This window comes from Cardiocondyla obscurior, linkage group LG12, assembly GCF_019399895.1.
Source record: "Cardiocondyla obscurior isolate alpha-2009 linkage group LG12, Cobs3.1, whole genome shotgun sequence".
Classification (NCBI taxonomy): Eukaryota; Metazoa; Arthropoda; class Insecta; order Hymenoptera; family Formicidae; genus Cardiocondyla; species Cardiocondyla obscurior.
The window spans coordinates 4,566,311-4,584,332 of record NC_091875.1 but is presented as its reverse complement, the minus strand read 5'-3'; the positions used below and the strand labels follow the sequence as shown (position 1 = coordinate 4,584,332).

General features: G+C 42.3%; 1 protein-coding gene across 3 annotated transcripts in view; it reads left to right on the top strand.

The window, feature by feature from the left end:
- LOC139106915 (POU domain, class 2, transcription factor 3L) overlaps nt 1–18,022 on the top strand; it is a 129,279-nt gene that overhangs the window by 83,766 nt on the left and 27,491 nt on the right. For all 3 annotated transcript variants that reach the window (XM_070664006.1, XM_070664004.1, XM_070664005.1), the window contains exon 2: nt 17,496–17,552. In XM_070664006.1, the coding sequence (XP_070520107.1) occupies nt 17,496–17,552 (57 nt within the window). The remainder of the gene's footprint in view (nt 1–17,495; nt 17,553–18,022) is intronic.

Genomic DNA, 18,022 nt, shown 5'->3' with positions numbered 1-18,022 from the left:
ATAGAGCGATCGTTGTGGAACCTTTGAGTTTAAGAATGTCGGAGGCACGTATCGGAAACGTGGGACTGAATTTGAGAAGACTCTTAAGAACCTTTCCAGATTTGCAGCGGTCTAGCATTAGCATGTCGGAAGATATTTTGTTTCACGGTAAGGAGACTGACAACACGCTATCGGTCCCAGTAATTTTAGAAACAGGAATAGCTTTTTCTCAGATAGCCCTATTAAATCATTAAAAAATAATTTAAATATAGAATTTATTTTCAACAATGGTACAACATTGATAGATATACCGCAATTTTGTTGTCACAGTCTTAAAAATAGAATTTTAAATATCTGACTAAATACACGCTTCGTATTTAATAACGAAGGCTCGTTAATTTAACCGAAGGTCTGTTAATGAATAGGAAAATTAAATCCGTGTACTTATTTTAACCTTTATTCTTTACAATTATATTTCAAATTTATATTAATGAGGTATAAACTGCCCCAAAAGAATCATCGAAAAGGCGACCTCTGACCCGGCTGACCCTTGACAGCCACGACATACGCGACATACGAGCAATATCATTATACAACATACAATAACGCAGTCCACTGCACCCTAGACCGATCTAGCTTGACCCCCGATCTCTCGCTTTGTTGCTGAATAATACACGGTGCCACCCTTAGAAGACATCCTCGTACCAATGACATTGCACGCGGTAGAATTATGCGTTGTTACTGCAAGAATATTATAATTTTTTTTACATAAATATTAATATATAAAAATCTTTAAAAAAAAAAAAAAAAAAATTAAAAAAGAATTTAATAAGAAACTTCGACGTAATACGGCATTCAATTTCTATTGCTGGGAAAATCTCTGCCAGTAACGATGGAACAAATGTCATTTCCGTTCTCAGTTATCCCCGCGTGTCTAACTGCGTAACATTAACGCGTTCTCCCGAAAGACGTTCAATCGATTTTAATTGGCGGATGCAACTGGACATCGCGCGTGGCGACGTCGCGTCCGATCCCCAGCCCGTTTCTAAAATCCCAGGACGTTTCCCGCCCGGAAATTTGTCCAGCCTGCCCATTACCGTGCGTACAATTAAAGCTAATAATTCACCCGGCGCGCCGAGGGAAGGGCGGGCACGGTGCGGACCGATCTGGCACGGGTCAGATCGAATCGAAAGGACAAAGTGTCCGCGCTCCACGTTTTCGAGTGTGTCCATTCTCCCCGGGGCGAAACCCACCGTCGATCACGGCTGCCGACGGTGAGAAGCTATCGCGGCCCTACACGCGTAGGTAACAATAATGGCCACTGGACCGTCGGCCATCCCTGAATATTCCACCCTGCGCTGCGATGATTCAATCCGACAATGGGCCATTCCTCCGGACAATGCTCTGGTCAAATGCACTGCTGTCGGCGAGAAGGGGTGGGTTGCAAAATAGGGGCGCTCACCGACCTCTGACTCTACCCCCTCGGAAAAGCGTGGGCGAGGTCGTCCCGCTTTTCAATCGACGAGGCAGCCTCGTGCGGGTGCCTTTTCTCGAGCTTCTTCTCGGCATTAGGGTGGCGTGGCATTCGGATCTTTCGACGGTCACAGCCGAACGCGCTGTTTTAAGGCGCTCCCGCATCAATTAAATTTATAAAAGATCCATAAATCGATTTAACAAACTCACGAAGGGGCATATATATAATTATCCGCTACGGCCGGTTTTTATTCGGAGTTTGCTTTTGATCACATAATTTCGCTACCATGTAATTTAATAACCATATTGGCGGGCGCGCGGCGCGGCTGGAAAAAGCTTTGGTTAATGCGAAATCCATTAGTCACAGGTTGATCAAACGATATAGATAAATAATAAAACATAGAAACACACAACGCGCGGTATCTGCTGATACACATTGCGCGCCAGAAACGTGATAAGCTCTCTCGTCCAAGTAATTACTGTTTTTGTGTACTCTTTTGCAGATTTACCGCACATGCGTTAAAACGAATAGCACGAGTGGCTACTCTCGGCTTGATGCACGAGTCTGCCATTACACGCACTCAAGCGTATGAATAATGAGAGATGGGCGTTTAATTATTATACTCATCGTAACGTATAATATACGGTGCATTGGAGCGATATCTTTTACTTGCGCGCACGGTATACGCAGATATATTTTCTTGGATCAATTATTTTCACGCGCCACTATGCGCGATCATTCCGGGAGAGGCAGCGCCTCCTAATTTTTTTTTTTTTTTTTTTTTTTTTTGGTTTTTTTTTTCCCTTTCTCTATCTCAGTATACTCTTTTATTTTTCCCTGGGGAAAATCGTATACATCATGTATGTCTTTCGATGTATCGGCGTGATAGCCGTTTACAATGAGGAATTTCGTCTCGTCGTTAACATGCTTAAATTTTTCCGGGCCGAACATGGATCCGCAAGTTTTGCGCGTCAACAAAGACGATCCATCATTTCACCAATGGACCATGTTTGGGACAGATTGTAACGGACCCCAGCTGGCTGCGTCTGTTTCCCTGTTTATACAATTCTCCCTCGTTCTGCATCTCTTTCTCTTTCTCCTCATCCTTTTCAGAATGTACACGCGTGTATACATTCTTTCGTTGGACTTACTTTTCACGTTTGCTACTCAATGATGTACGGTAACATTATCCAAAACTCATTTGAGGAAACTTTGAATGCGTAGATAATTAATGCAATAATTAATGCCGCGATAAAGAGAGATAACCTTACGAATTTCGTGTCGCGCTTGCGAGCGTTTATTTTGGTTCGATTTCTCAAGATTAATTAAATGATTATTGAACGTTTTCCGTTTGTACAATAATGTCGAGAAAATTTTTTTTGCTGAATATAATTAACAATACTGTCGAATTAAAAACAATTTGTGTTAAAAAGAGAACCATCGAGACGATAACTCGATTACATTTGGACGGGCACATTTAGAATGATGAAGGCGCCTCTAGATATTCGTTATCGAGTCCGGCCGGCAATAATTAAGGCAATTGATTAATTAACCGAATTAGATAATCTGCCGATCGATCTGGGTGTAAAAGTAATTGAGCCCCCGGCGTATCGTTCTTTTTGGACAGGCGGACGATTTATTTACACCGTAACCAACGATAAGGCCATTTCCATAGCAATTACTCAATTGACATTTACAATCATTATTACCAGCATGCGTTTGCAGTTAAAGTGAACATATCAGATGTCCCGTTCTCGAAAGAGGCAATTACTTGCGACGTAAATTTATTAATTGTTCGGCATAGTTAAATTAATAGCGAAGCGGTGACACTTCGCGCTTTTTAGAACGCAACGTGTCTATCAGTGATATCTTTGAAACAATTCTAGGCTTCGAGACATTAAAAAAAAAAGAGACATTTTTGAAATAACTTTGTAAATTGCCAGTTGGCGAAATTAAAAGCTCGCGTCTGTCGATACGCACCGTCAAAGAAGAAAGATAGGAGAGACGTTTCTATAATTCAGTGCGGTACCTATCGAAACGTTGGTTGAGCGGGACCGGGGGATCAGGGGGTGGATAATGTATGTACCCTTGGCCGTGCGATAGGAAGGCGGCTGTTCGAGAAGCACGTAGGGGATCTGTATCTTTCTCTCTTCTGCCCGAGCTTCTTCTCTCTCTCTCTCGCTCTCTTTCCGTACTATTGAGGGTTTGCGGGGGTGTACTTCCTGAGAGGACTCCAGATGGGGGAAGAGAGGCAGTGCTGACCATTGCGAATGGACAGCCTTGGCTCACCAGTAGTAACGTTGCGTCCGGCAAGTTAACTCGGAGCATTCCTATTTTATAAAAATGAAAAGAAGTAATAAAGTCATTCCCGCTTCTGCTATTATAACGAGAATTAATTGAGAGGTATATACGATGGTCTTAAATTAATGTATAGAACTAATGGACTTTGATAAAAGATATTACAGTATTACATTTTTTTTTTAATTTGTAAATTAATTATAGGCAATAATTGTTTAATTTATATATATATATATATATATATATAAATATATATATTCAGGGCTTTTGAATTAATTAAATTGTACGCGGACGAAGGAAAGTGTTGTTAACAAATGAGTGACGGGCAAGAAAAAGTGTTATTGCTAATTGTAATCGGAGAAACTGGGAAAAGGCTTTCTGATGGTATTTCCTGTGGTTTTACACTTTTGGATTCCGGAAAAATATGCGCAACAAAGGAATGACCTGGAGGATAAGTACGAATATTTTTCGTATTATAGACGTTTAAATTATTAAAAAAAAAAAATTATTTTAATTATCTTACATATATTTTTATGTTTAATTAAAATATAATAAATTTTAATTCGAATCCAGCCACTTTCTCCACATTATGCAGATCTTGGGTTTATATAAATTAATGTAGTTTTTATTTTGTTAAAACGATTTTACACGATGGTCTAAAATTCGAACGCTATAAAAATTTCACTTATTTTTATCCGTCAATTAATTTCACGTTGATCATGAGCAATACTACCAGCATAAGTCAAACCATCTCACCGGTTTCGATGAATTTTAACGACAAAAAATTACCTCCCGCATGCGTCGTTCTAAATTAGCCACCATGGCTTTTCACACGAAATTCAAATGTATCCATGGAAAAAAAAAAAAAAAAATTCGACGGTTCAACCTCGATGCCCACATTATGGCGTTCGTCCGGTCGCTTAGCCGTTCATCCAATCATCTTTTTCCTTTCCCATCTTGTTACGCGGCATCATTTTCGCATGTATCCCCAGCACTAGAATATATTATGCAAGTTGCATTCTCATTGGCTCCACGACTGAAAAAAATTTTGTCCTTTGGTGCATACAGCGTAAATTCTAATATATTAGCAATAATATTCTTTTTGGCGCCGTCAACGTACGCAGTTCAGCTTAAAATTAATACGTGACAGGTATATCTCTTTGATGTTTTTAATCCGAATTAGCAGGGAATTAATTCTGCAGTTACTGTCGTGTGTATGTGTATGTGTGTGTGGTCAATAGTTACGCCGGCAGGATTTAAAATGTAAAACCAACCCTCTTGCTGTGATTAGAGCGGCGTGTGGCGTTTGGGGTTGCTTTTAGCTCGTGGGGGTACGACCACGCTATTTTAAACGTGTGTCCCCTCTACGTTTTCGCCAAAAATCCAGTCACCCTATTCACTTTGAATGCACTCGAATTATTCGAGTTCCATCTCGTCTTTTCACAATTGATGATCGTTCTATATGATAGTTTTTTTTTTTTTTTTTTTTTTTTAATCAATATAGATAGAAATATAAAATTTATAAATTTTAATGAAACGTTAATAAAGACGTGGGAAGCACTTGCAGTGATTCCAGGGTGAGCTTAGGAGTATAGTATGATTGGATTATACCGCGATAAGTCGAATGTCAGTCACGCTTTGCATTATCGGCGGTTATTCCATGCTTCTATCGATTCTCATACGGAAGGAGATTATAAATCGAAAATCGGATTGCGCGCGTTTTATAGCTTGAGAAAATCTAGGAAACTCCATGCACGGAGCGTACAGATTTATGTGCGCCAGAATTTTTTTTTTAATTTTTGTTAAATATAACTATAAGCATGCGAGTAATATTATATTTAATTAAAAAGAAATTTCGTGCAAAATATTTTCTTCTATGTATTGTCTTTTATTTATTATGCAATTTATTATAATTCTTTTCGAATTAACTTGTAATATTTTTAGTCTCTCTATACTTATCTAAAAGTATTGATCGTGTATAAAAAAAAAGGAAAAAAAATTTAATAAGGTCGAAGTTAATTTGGCCATGGAATATATTCGTGACAACATGCGAAGTTCGTCTCTTTTCCTTTACGGTGCACGTAGCCTCCTCGCGATCTTGGGCGAGCGGGTTTATCAGATCGTTATCACGGGATCTGACCGCGTTCTTACTCCCGAGCCAGTCACGATCAGGGCACCGATCGCCCCTATTTCTCCTCTCGCGCTTCTCTCGTTCTTACTTTGTACAGCACTTTAATTAAGCGTTATGAGTTGAACTCCTCGTTAACGAAAGACTATATTCCCCGTACGCCTCGGACAGGCAGTTATAAAGCTAGTGTGTACATCGTGAATAAACTTGATGCACCTTATCTACGATATTAAACAAGTTTTATTAACAAGTTGTTGCTGCGTGGCCAATTTAATGCCACGCTGACGTAGTTTCGCGAGATTAGGGAAATATGCGCGGCATTAAATATTACCTCCGCGAGAGGGGGAGATGGAAAAACGATGGATAGTTTTCTCAACGTGGGTTACAGATTAAGAGGAAACCGTAGCCGCTTAATTTCCTGCCTTCTCTTCCGTCCCGGTGCCCCCAGCCCTGAAAATAATATTTCTCTGTTCGGCCGTCAGTAGCAAAATGGCGTTCTCGAATTAATTAATTACATCCCCGCCGGCGTGCTGGGTACCTAACTCGATTTCGCGCAATTGAGTTGTTCCTTTCCAGGCGCGATGCCCGGCCCACCGTCTTACCTTCGCTCCCTCCGCTCGTTTTCCTCTTTCACATCGGGTTATTATCGATATTTGCACGCTACGATAATTATCAGCCAATTCCATTCGCGGCGCCATCCCTCTTCTCGTTCACTCTGCTTCTCGCGAAATTCTGGCGCTCGCCCTTTTTCCTCCGGCGATATTTCGTTCGGCATTATCGAGAGCTGTTATCGCTCAGTGAAAATTAATGCGATAAGAATTACTTTTAGAAAAATACCACGTTATGGAAAGACATTTTTCTTGACATGCTTCTTTCGTGTCGATGATATTTTTTTCTTTTTTTTTTTTTAACTTGTAGTACTAAGTATTTTCGCGCAAGTGGCATTGTCGTGGTCGCCGCGCGCTGATCCTGACGGACAGCAATTTAACAAGGTATTTCAGTTGATTCGCCGTTCACGGATGGCGCGAACGCGGCAAGAAAATTGCCGCACACGATGTCTAAATAAAAGTCCCAGCGGAAAAATCAGTCCTCATTACCTAATGACCGGTCCTCCCTCCGTTCGCTGTCCCGGTAAAGGACAGGTACGTTACACGTACGTGCACACCTCGTTACATATATATATATATATTACGAGTGCCGAGCTCGTATGTGCGACCACCTCGATGGTCGTTAACTGTGGCCTGGGAAAAGCGCGATATGAACACACATCGAACATCGCGGAATAACGTCCGACGCGGATACACACGCGAATCCAACGGTGGCCGCCGTTTTCTGCGCGTTTTCTTTTCTGCCGCGGTACGCACCTCTTCTCGTTTCACGCCAATATAGCGAACTGTGTTACATTACGATGGTTACTTTTACCACGATTCGTCACGGTACGCGTGACTTTTCCTGAGTTATTATATATGTTTTTAGAAAGGTACTTTTGCGGACTTTTCTTAATTATTTTCTTTCATTTCACGCACGCTCTGGCACAACATTTCGATTAAAAGAAAATTATAAAACAATGGGAGGACGTTGTGGCATTTTACATAATGCACTCTGCAGAATTTCATTTTTTTTTTTTTTTTTTCTTTCTACTTTTCGTAATTGCCGAGGCCTCGAACCAGTTTCCGGCCAGTGCCAGGAACACTCGACTATAATATATGGTGCGGATTAGCGCCGGCTCCCTTATTGTTTTCCGGTCTTGCAAGGAGAGCCAACACTTCTCCGCTGCCGCTCTCCAACCTACCCTACCTCGCGTTACCGACCACCCTCGAAGGAACCATCTCCATCGTGCTACGCCCACGCTCGCCCTTAGTTATAACTTAATTACAAGAAAAGCTGCTCGCAGAGCGCCGGCAGAACCTCCGGCTCGAAGCGATATATATTAGATTTTCTGTCATTAGAAACTTCTTGCCCCGGGAAATTATATCTCGAGCCGGGGGGGGTTGGGGGGCGGCTTCGGTGGCGAGGAATAGACGAAACGCGGGTGGAACTGGGTGAGACGGGCGAGAGAAACGAACGGCGGGATATTCGATTTCTTTTGTTGCCGCGCGGGAGATGAGGCTAGGGTGGCGAGCTTCCGCGCGCGCGCACTTCCGGTCGATGGAACAATTAACGGCCGAGACACGGGGTTCTTCTGGATCGGAAACTTTGAGATATCTCGGTGCCTACGTGCCCTAAGTGAGATATAGAAGTGCTCGAACGAGTTGTAGGCGCCAGGTTTGAAAATCAATGACGTACTGTAAGCTCTTGCGAAATATCATATTGTCTTTTTTTTTTTTTTTTAACTTTTAAAATTATCGTGAAATAAATTAATATAATATATAACTTTTTTTAATCTCAATTGATTTATATAAGTAGGATTTATCGTTTTATATTGTTCTATATGAAAAAAAACAAACGAACTTGTAAAAGGGAACGAGAAGGAGGCAACGTTAAAGTTCTTCTTGAGAACCGGCGCCAGAGTAAGTATCTGGCGGATCAAAGGAGAACAGCGATACTAGCCGATACCGCGCGGCGACGCGACGATATTCAAGATGTTAATTGCCGACAAACCTCTCTAATTACCGCGTAATTATGAGCGGCATATGCGAGCGAGGCTTGTATACGCATACAGGATCTCCCGCATATCGCGCTTAATTGTCAGGACTATACGAAGGGGGTTATTCCTCGCACCGTGCCGGCGCGGCACGGCTATTGCGCCAATTAAGGCGAATTTCTGTCGCTATTATTTTTTAATGGTTTATACACGCGCCCCGCGCGCCTTTGCATTCGATGAATATTTCATTCACGCGGCTGCTTAATCGGCACGAGCAGTCATTAATTAAAATCGATCTACCTAACGGATCGATTTGATGAGCTCCGCGATATGCGTCGGTGTCGCGGTTCACCTGATCTCGATGAAATACGAAGTGCTCGACGACGATAATAATTTTAACGACGACGTTTAATGCGGAAATTAATAAATGTAGAGATGTTACTTTTATTTAATTGTAGCATGAAAAATTTTAATACGATAAGAAATGTTTGAGGAATATTTAAAAAGACGAAAAAAAAGAGCATTTCAATGCATGCATCATTGGACTTTTAATATTAACGCACTATCGCGCGCCGCGGGATCTAATTTAAAGCTCATTAATCACAATCTGTCATAATTCACGACGATTTACAGCTGCTAATCAGAATATCGTGACGTGTCGAATTTCCTTGAGCTCGCTTGATGAGAATTAGCTACGTAGTGTATCTCAGGAGGCTTGTTAACGCTTCTATCGTATCGTTAAAGACGCCATACTCATTTTGCTAATTATAATTATTGAACTATTACTTTTCTGGCGAGAAGGACGGAGAGGTCCGCTCGCTGCGTGGTACACGTGTGTGTGGCGTGCATGGGTCGAAATCTCTCTTGAGTTCTTCTAGATTAATTACTATTTATTATTCATATAATATCATATAATATCTATTATAAAATCATATTTGTTCGCTGAAAGGCAGCTAGCGAACGTGACTTTAGCGTCGTGTACGTCGAGTTTTACATGCACCGCATGTATATACCGCGCCGGCCGGTTTGCCGATGACTGATTTTTCCCCGTTCTCTTGTTTCCTGCCTCTGTCGCCTACGTACGCTGGCCGCTGTTGCCGCAGAAAATGCCGTATCTGCTCTTCGGTGTACGTATCTATCCGCGGGATACACGGATATTCGCGTACCGAGACTCGCTAGCTGTTCTGAAACCGCGCGCGCGAGTTACGTTCGCCAGGGGAAGGTTGTCGTAGGTCCGCGCGTCAGCTGCTAGGATCGGTCGCCGGTGGAAGCGAGAGAGAGACGGACAGCGCGGACAGTAGACCAACGCGTTGGTGTCCTATTTTTGGACTGTTCCCACCTCGACTGCGCGTGGTCGGCTAGATAGCTGCGGGGATCGTGGGGCCTGCGGGGTCCGTATACCACGCGCGCGAGCCACGAACGCCACCGAGATTGTCGTTTGTCTTTCGCGCGAAGACAGGTTCGCACCGCCGAGCTCGTACCTTGTTCGCATAAAACTCTTAACTTGAATACTTCGATTGATTAATAATTTTTATTTCTTTTCAATGCTGTTTAATTTTGATTAATTCTTTTTTTTTAATCTGTTATTATTCTATGTTATTTAATTTTATCTAATTTCTATCTGTATTATTTAATTCAATTATTTAATTTATAATTAATAATTAAAAAATTCTAAAAAGAAAATGTTTATAGATACGAAAGCGACTATGTCGATTAAGTAAAGTTCTTCGTTTTATAAGTGATTCTTCGGTATCGATCTTTCATTTGAACGATTTTTACCACCGTTTTTTATGCCGCTCCGTAAACCTCGCTATCGTCACCGTTGAACACCTCGATTGCACCTAGCCACGGAGTTTCTGCGAGGAATAAGTCGGCTCCATTACTTCACCGCGTGAAGCACTTTCCTTTCCCCTTTCTTTGCGCGGACACAGTCCGTGTTTCCCCTCTTGGAGTCCATGGAAAACCACCCCCACAAGGCGACATGTTGGTATATGCGTCTCTGTTAATGGCTTCTCGTTCTCCAGCGTACGTGCAAAGAAACGGGCGCGGCGTGGACATGTCTGTGCACTATCACGGTAATTCGAACGAAAAGACGGTAATACATGTGAAGTAGTACGCCATACGAATCGATTGCCGCTAGAATTTTTCATGAAAAATCTTATCAGCCTAATGGAAGTGCCTTAAATCTATAAGAAGCTAATTCGGGCGTTATTTATCGCTAAAATATTAATCCTTAAGAGTTCTGAATTAAATCAAAAGTTTAATTATTTCGATTTGTGAGTGCATCACGTCGGGACAGGAAATCGAAGACGAAACACGATCAGAAAAAATGGCCCGGGGGGACGAAGCGCAATAAAAAAAAAGGGGGGGGTCGGGAGAATCCTTTATGCATTCGAGGTGCGGCACGCGACACCCCAACCCTTCTAAGTCGCGATAGACTCATCAATTTCGAATAATTTCTCTCCCGCGCGAAATCGCCCTCCGCTTTTTACCTCTCGCGTCTCGTTATTCGCGGCACCCCGTAGCTGTTACGCACCGCCGTCCATCATCTGTCGAGGGCGCGACTAAACCGCCCTACGGGTCCCCCTAAACCTCCTCCTTTTTTTTTCTTTTCACGTTACTAACAATCTGATGAACGGCAATTATTTCGGAATCCATCCGTTTCTTCGCCGGATTAAATTCAAGAACGATCACTGTGTGGGATCGATGATCGATCGGCCGTGCATCTGCCGTGGCCACTTTCAACATATTTTATACAATTTCAGGGTCCATTACGCATCTATTACGCAATACCGTGTCACTTGATCGTGTTATTAATAATAATACGCTTGTAATTACGTAATTTGATTACGCTACGACGAATATCGCGTTAATTTTGCCTTAAGAGACGGAGAAGTGCACTCGGCACGCAATGCCCGCATTGTGCTCGCATTGCTCGACGTTTCACGGAATTTAAGACGCACGAATATTAGACGACGGGCCGCACGGATCATTGACGCAAATTCCCGGAAAAAGAGTAATCGGTTACTTTATGCCAGAAGATTATCGTTGTTATGCACAAAATAACTCGTGGGTAACGCTCGACTGCGTTACAGCAGATGAGAAATAAAAAAAAATTAAAAAAAAAATGTAGAAGGGGGAAAAGAAAGTGCTGTTGTCCGCTTCGCGGAAGCGTGATTGACCCACGCGTTTACGTTTCTTGCAGTTCGGTCGTATCGTAATTTGCCGGTGTGTTAACGATATTTATTTATTACCTACATGATTATTACATTGTAATGATTCTACAATGCTTGATATTTTTAATTTAGAAAGTTAGAAAGTTAATTCGGAATTTAGACAAGAAAAAAAACTTTCATTCCTGTTTCAAATTTCAAACGGGAGCGCATGTATAATAAATACGCGCAGTCTTAACATACAACTCGATATCAAACTTTCGATACGCTATAAAAATAAAAATCTAATATTCTCTGAATTTCGATCTGTACTTTTTCTAAATATGTAAAGACTTTCTTTATGATATTGCGTACGTGAAACATTAGAATTGAAGTGTCTTGCATAACTGTGGACGTTTTTAAACGTCGTCGCCTTCGATTTACCGAGATATCATTAAATGTGCGTTCTGAAAGCGTCCAGTCGCTCGAGGAGACGTAAAAGGGAAAGAGAGAGAGAGAACGGGGAAAAGCGACGTTCCAACCCTTCCGCCCGGGTGGCGGAGCAACTCTCATAATAAGAGAGAAGGTTCGCAACCACCACCACCGCCGCCGCCACCCCCGTCGGTCCCGGTCGGCGGGGGTTCGTTGGACAAGGCGGTCGCCATGGAAACGGAAGATCAAGTGGGTTACCAGCGTGGCTCGCCGGCGGGGTGCGACGGAGGTGGTTGTGCGCCGGGGTGGGTTGATTTCTTCATAACGGCCGCCATTATCGCGCCCTCCGACTGCGCCTCTCGCTTCCTCATTATGTCCCGGGGCGGAGAGGAATATTCTTGTTTCAAAAATAATCGCCGCCGACCAGCTCGCGAATGGCGCCGTTTGTAATTGGAAAAAGTCTCGGCTCGCGTACACGAACTTCCTTCCCCCTTTGTTCCTCTCGCCTCTACTTCTTTCTCTTTCTCTCTCTCCCCCGTTTTTTTTTTTTTCTTTCTCTTTTTCTCTTGCCCCTTTTTCCGCGACGTTTCCCAGCCGGTTTCTTTTCTCTTCCGCCCGGAAAGTTTCGAATTTAAAGTCCCACCTAACCCGCGGATTTTTCCGGAACGCGCGTAAAACCTGTTCCTCGTGGCTTTCGATATGTGTGATTACGTATCGGGTATTATGGTAGTCGATAGTTATGCAATCACGCTTTTGTGAATTGCCTGCGATAAGCTCTTTTAATCAGTAGGCATTTCCGAGATCTTTCTCTTTACTTCTGGCATTCTAAATACTTCAATATTCGTCAGATTTGATTTTAGAATAAAAAGAAAAAAACAGAAGGAAAAAAAAAATGATAAGACGCTGAAGTTTCTGAAATCACGAGGGGGTACTGCATGGTTCCTTAATCAACTTTCCGGCGCGAATATTTCGCTACGATTTCTCATCACTATTCACGCGCGGTGCAGGACGGCACATGATTTTCCGCGGTGACCCAAGCATATGGGCATTCGTGGTGCTGGTCGGTCGACCGGAACGTGGTTTCCATATCGGTTATCGGTGCCGGGGTGGCGGTGCATACATATCGTCCGGGCACGGGTTCTCAAAAATTGATGAGAGGGCTGGATCGCCGCCGCGCGAAAACTAGATGTATCCAGGTGCCGCATCTCGTATTCATGATGGTTCGCGTGGTAGAGTAGGTAAAGCTGGGGCAAAGTCGACGGACCCAAGAAAAAAAAAAAAGAAGGAAAAAAAATGGAAAAAAAAAAGAAATCAAGTATCGCAGCGCAGGCAGATCGTCCTGAGAGAGCCGCGTATAATCAAATCGCCAAGTGTCGCGTTCCGCGCATCGCTTCACCGATAATTTCTTACGATTCCTTACTGCTCTCTGCTCATTATGATACAAACCCAACAAGAGAATGTATTACGCGATGTTACACGATCGAATTTACTGAAATTGAATCGATTTTAAATATATAATCTTGGAAATGCATTCTTCAGCGAACTTTTAATGATGTCATATGCACAAATATCGCACTACGTTTATGAGTCACGAAAGAAAATTTTGATTGAGATAGACATTTTCAAATTACTTTAGAACATTTTTACTTGCTGAGACATACATTAAGGAATTTTATTTTTGTATTGTATCTAATAGAAATTAATACGTATCTTGCTTCGTTAAACATTACATAATTGTTTTGTTATGATGGGCGTATGTTTTATGTAATAAATTCTTAGAGAGAAATGTCGATTAGTTTGCTTTGAGATAATTGGACGCGGTACACCAATACCTATATTAGTAACCTCAGTGCGCTTAGTGCTGTGATAAAGAATTCAAGTATTTTATTAATCAAACACGTTAATTGAAACAGATTTATGTTCTAGTCCGTTCTATTTAAAAAGAAAAAAAAAAAGTAGAAAGAAAAAAATCGATATATTGGTTACAATATACGGCCATACGTGATGAGATTGGCGGTAGCCGGCGTCCCTGTCGGAAAGCCGCATCCATTAGAGCCGAGGGGCCGGAGTGCGGTTAAACTACCGCAAAGCACCGAAATGTCAGCATTAATATTGCAACCATCTCTTGCAACTGCCTGCTAGCTCGGTCGCTTCTATGCTTATTATACTTATTGTATCGTGCCATCGAGCTTAAATATTAAAATCTCGTTTTCGTCCGTGGCACGTAAATCCACGAGGACGCGCGGGATCGATCGCGGCACGAATTAATAAAGATTAATCGAAGAAGGCAGTTTAGGATTTACCAACGGTGCCGTACCACCGAGCCGAGCTTCGAGTACACTCGAAGATTTCAAAATTATCATTAATCAACTCCGCAACCCTTAATTCAATCGCCGGTGTTCGAGACCGTGCCGTTAATAACCATAACTTCATCGCAGTTTTCACGAATCGTTCCTCACGGCTCATTAACGGCCGCGCGGTCTAAACAGGGAAGAGGGAAGAGGTCGATCCGCCCGATCGATAATCGGCCCTTGGCGAAACGAGATCGTAATCACGAGATAATAACGGTCTCGACACGCTTCCGTCTTCTCGTGGTTGCACGTCGAGCGGCTGACGAGTGGGCACCTGTCCGCGGTATTCAAGTTATCGGTACAGGTGTCACGTGTGTGTACATACGTTGCGCGATAAACGGCGCCGCCGATGGCTCGTGCGCGCTCACGAAAAGCAATGCGCCTCGTACGGGACGAGGTATATAAGGCTTCTCTGCCCTTTATGAATACCAAGGTGCGGGGTGTGCCAGGTCCGGTGGCCGCAAACACGCGATTCCAACTGGCGCGGACGTGTCGAATTAATAAGTGAAAGAGGGAAGGCCGGATACGCCGTGAGGTACTTCGGACGCGATGAGCCGCGAAAATCTCGGTCTGCGACGCGTCTATTTGTGCGGAGCGGAATTGAAATGGAGGAGAGCAGTGAGAATATTTATTTCGCCCGGACAAAATTTTCTGAGGACATGTACGGCAATACAGATACAGTAAGAGTATTATGCGAGGTGTAACGTATGTATCAGTTTGCTTAGCTAGAACGTTATTAAATTTCGTTGTTACGAGGCTGTGCCTTTCTTCACTTTATTATATTCTTACATTATTCTTAGGGCCAGCGCCCTCGAGATGTAGTGTTAAAAATATGATACTGAAAGCGCCAGAAAACTTCCTCTGCCTTATCGCGGGATCAATTGTTTCCGCTTCGAATTGGCTTTACACGCCCGAAAAAAATTGTCGCTGAATACATAAGCATTACGCATAATTTTCATCGTTACCGTTTTAGCGGGAGAAGAAAAGAGAAAGCGGCAGGAGAGCGGGGGGTCCTGGCCGTTCGCGTGATATGTGCAACGGGGCAAAAAGTGCATGTACAAACCGTAACTTCTTTACGGCCCTCCGGAGAGTCGTCGAACGACGAAGGTGCATCGTATTTATCCGCGTTCATTCCTATTTAAAGGAACGGGTAGGCGTCCTTTCGACAGCCGGTATTTCATTTTGATAAATCGCCGCGCTCGCTGACGTCTACCATTAAACGGGAATTCTGTAAGGCTTCTGTATGAAAGAGCTACGCGAACGGGGAAAGTCCGTCTCTAAATACTAAAATGTGAAAATTGAAAAACCTACATTTCTACATTTTCTACGTGGATGAAGCTCGCGATAAAAGTTAATGTGTGTCTACGGTTAATATAATTAATCGAAATAAATGCGCGTTGTCACTTGAGAAATTGTAATCGATATATTTTCTGATATCGGTCAAACGGTCGATCGATCGTTTTTTTTTTTCCGCCGCTGATGAATTATGCATCTTTACGGTCCGTTTTTTTTTGCTTTTTTTTCTTACATAAAACTATAAGAAATATTGCCCCGGGCGTTATTACACATGTGCATGAGAAAGAGAGAAAGACACTTAAAGCCCCGGCTTATAAGATCACTCTCTATATTTAACGTTAAACGTGCACTAGTTTCTAAGAGTAGTCCTTGGATCGATAATGAAATCGGTCTCGTTAAAGAATTTGCGTTGTTTAGCTCGACCTGGATATCTTAAATTGTATAGATCTTTAATTAATTCAGCGATTGATTATAAAATATTCTTTTCGTTTTAAAAGACGAGGGAAAAAATTAAATATTTATTACATCGTTCTGTATCTACGATAATTGAGATGTGAACGTTCAGACTGTAAAATCCTTCCAGTCTTTTTTACTTACGTAATATCTATCGTTGCTCCCGTAACTATTTTCTACATAGGCGGGACGCGTATATCCGCCCATATTTGTGGCGGATTATCCGGCATGAGCATGTATTGAAATGTCGTCGTTCCGGGCAAATAAGACGGAGAAAAGGAAAGGTGGGATTATCTGAATACAGTCGTTTCAGGGGTGAGTTGCGACCCCCCAGGGGGTAGTAGGTGGTTGCCCCTGGGGTCTGCCGGACCCCCACGAACTCGTCCCTCTCGCCGTGTGACGTACGATGGTCATCCTCGCGCCGAATTACCACCATCTTCCCTTTTTTCGTCCACCTCGGCGAAGGGTCCCTCGAATAGATTATTTGAATATCGATTGATCGCATTTGCGGCGGGTTGTAACGGCGCGCCCTATTTCTTTTTTCTTTTTTTCTCTTTTTTTTTTTCGGGAAATTGCAATTGGGAGCACGAGACTCCTCCGCCATGCGTCACGACGATCGCTCGCGTTTTAGCATAATTCAGCCCGCAGCTTGATTGATAAATGCGACATACTCCGATGGTATCTCGGCCGTCCAGATCTCTCGAGCCCCCGGTTTTAATCGGGACAGATGTGGGTTTCCGCCGAGTGTGCGTGACATAACGACAACCGGTCAGACATTGAGGAACTTCGAAAAAAAGAGAGAGATATAATATTTAGTAGTAAATAAAAATAAATTTATAAATTATATTTTTACACTTAACATACGTGTAATCTGAGGATTAATTAACTTAAAATTTAATCTCACATATTATTTTTATAAAAATAATAATGTCAGTTTAAAGAAAAAAATTGTGTTATTCGCGAAAATTAATTATCTACATGATTGCATCGATGATTTTTATTACCGCCTCATTTATATCTCTTGAGAAATACTTCTTTTTTCTTTTTTTTTTTTTTACACGTGTACTTTTGATAAAATTAACGAAGACGAGGAGACGATTTGTAAAGATATAAATCAATGTCTTCGTTGCTATTTTTTTTCTCTCGATGCGCACCGCTATCCGCGAAAGAGTTGAATATAAATAACCTTAATGTAATTAAGATAAAACTATAATGTTTGCTGATTCTCCCGCTCGAGGCAAGAAGTGCCCGGTATCGCGCATGTTCGGTGTCTCTTATGGGAAACGAATGATTTTCCCGATCGGCTTACAGTATGGCGTTACTAACGAGGGCCCTCTTTTTGTTTCAGGTAGCGACGCGCTCGGTCGAATCGATAAGGAGCCAGCCTCGCCGGAATCCTTACAAGGTGAGTTTACAGAGTTTCATCGCTTGCCGGTGTATCTTCTCGATGCGATTAACGTGCACGATGCCGTTTAATCTTCGATGGGCATAAATTTCGTGCAGGAATAATACAACAGCAGGATAATGCGAAAGTATAAAAAAATAATATACTGCTGCATCGCGATAATAAATCCGCATCGCAAGTTTCTCACTTTTTTTTTACATATATACTTTTTCTTTTTTAATTTGAAATGTCGTGATCAATAACGTTGTATCTGCTGCTGTTTATTCTAATTTTTTTCAAATTTTTTATGGGGAAAAAAATGAATCGCATGACAAAGTGCACTTCTCGGGATTCTACATCCTGTAGCGGCCCTTTATAGTCCGGAGACATTGGCTAATTTTTTTTTTTTTTTTTTTCTTTTCTGCGTAAAGTATGTCATAAAACCAATTACGTTTGGTGAGCACCGCTCGCTCCGACTCTGCGGCAGTTTA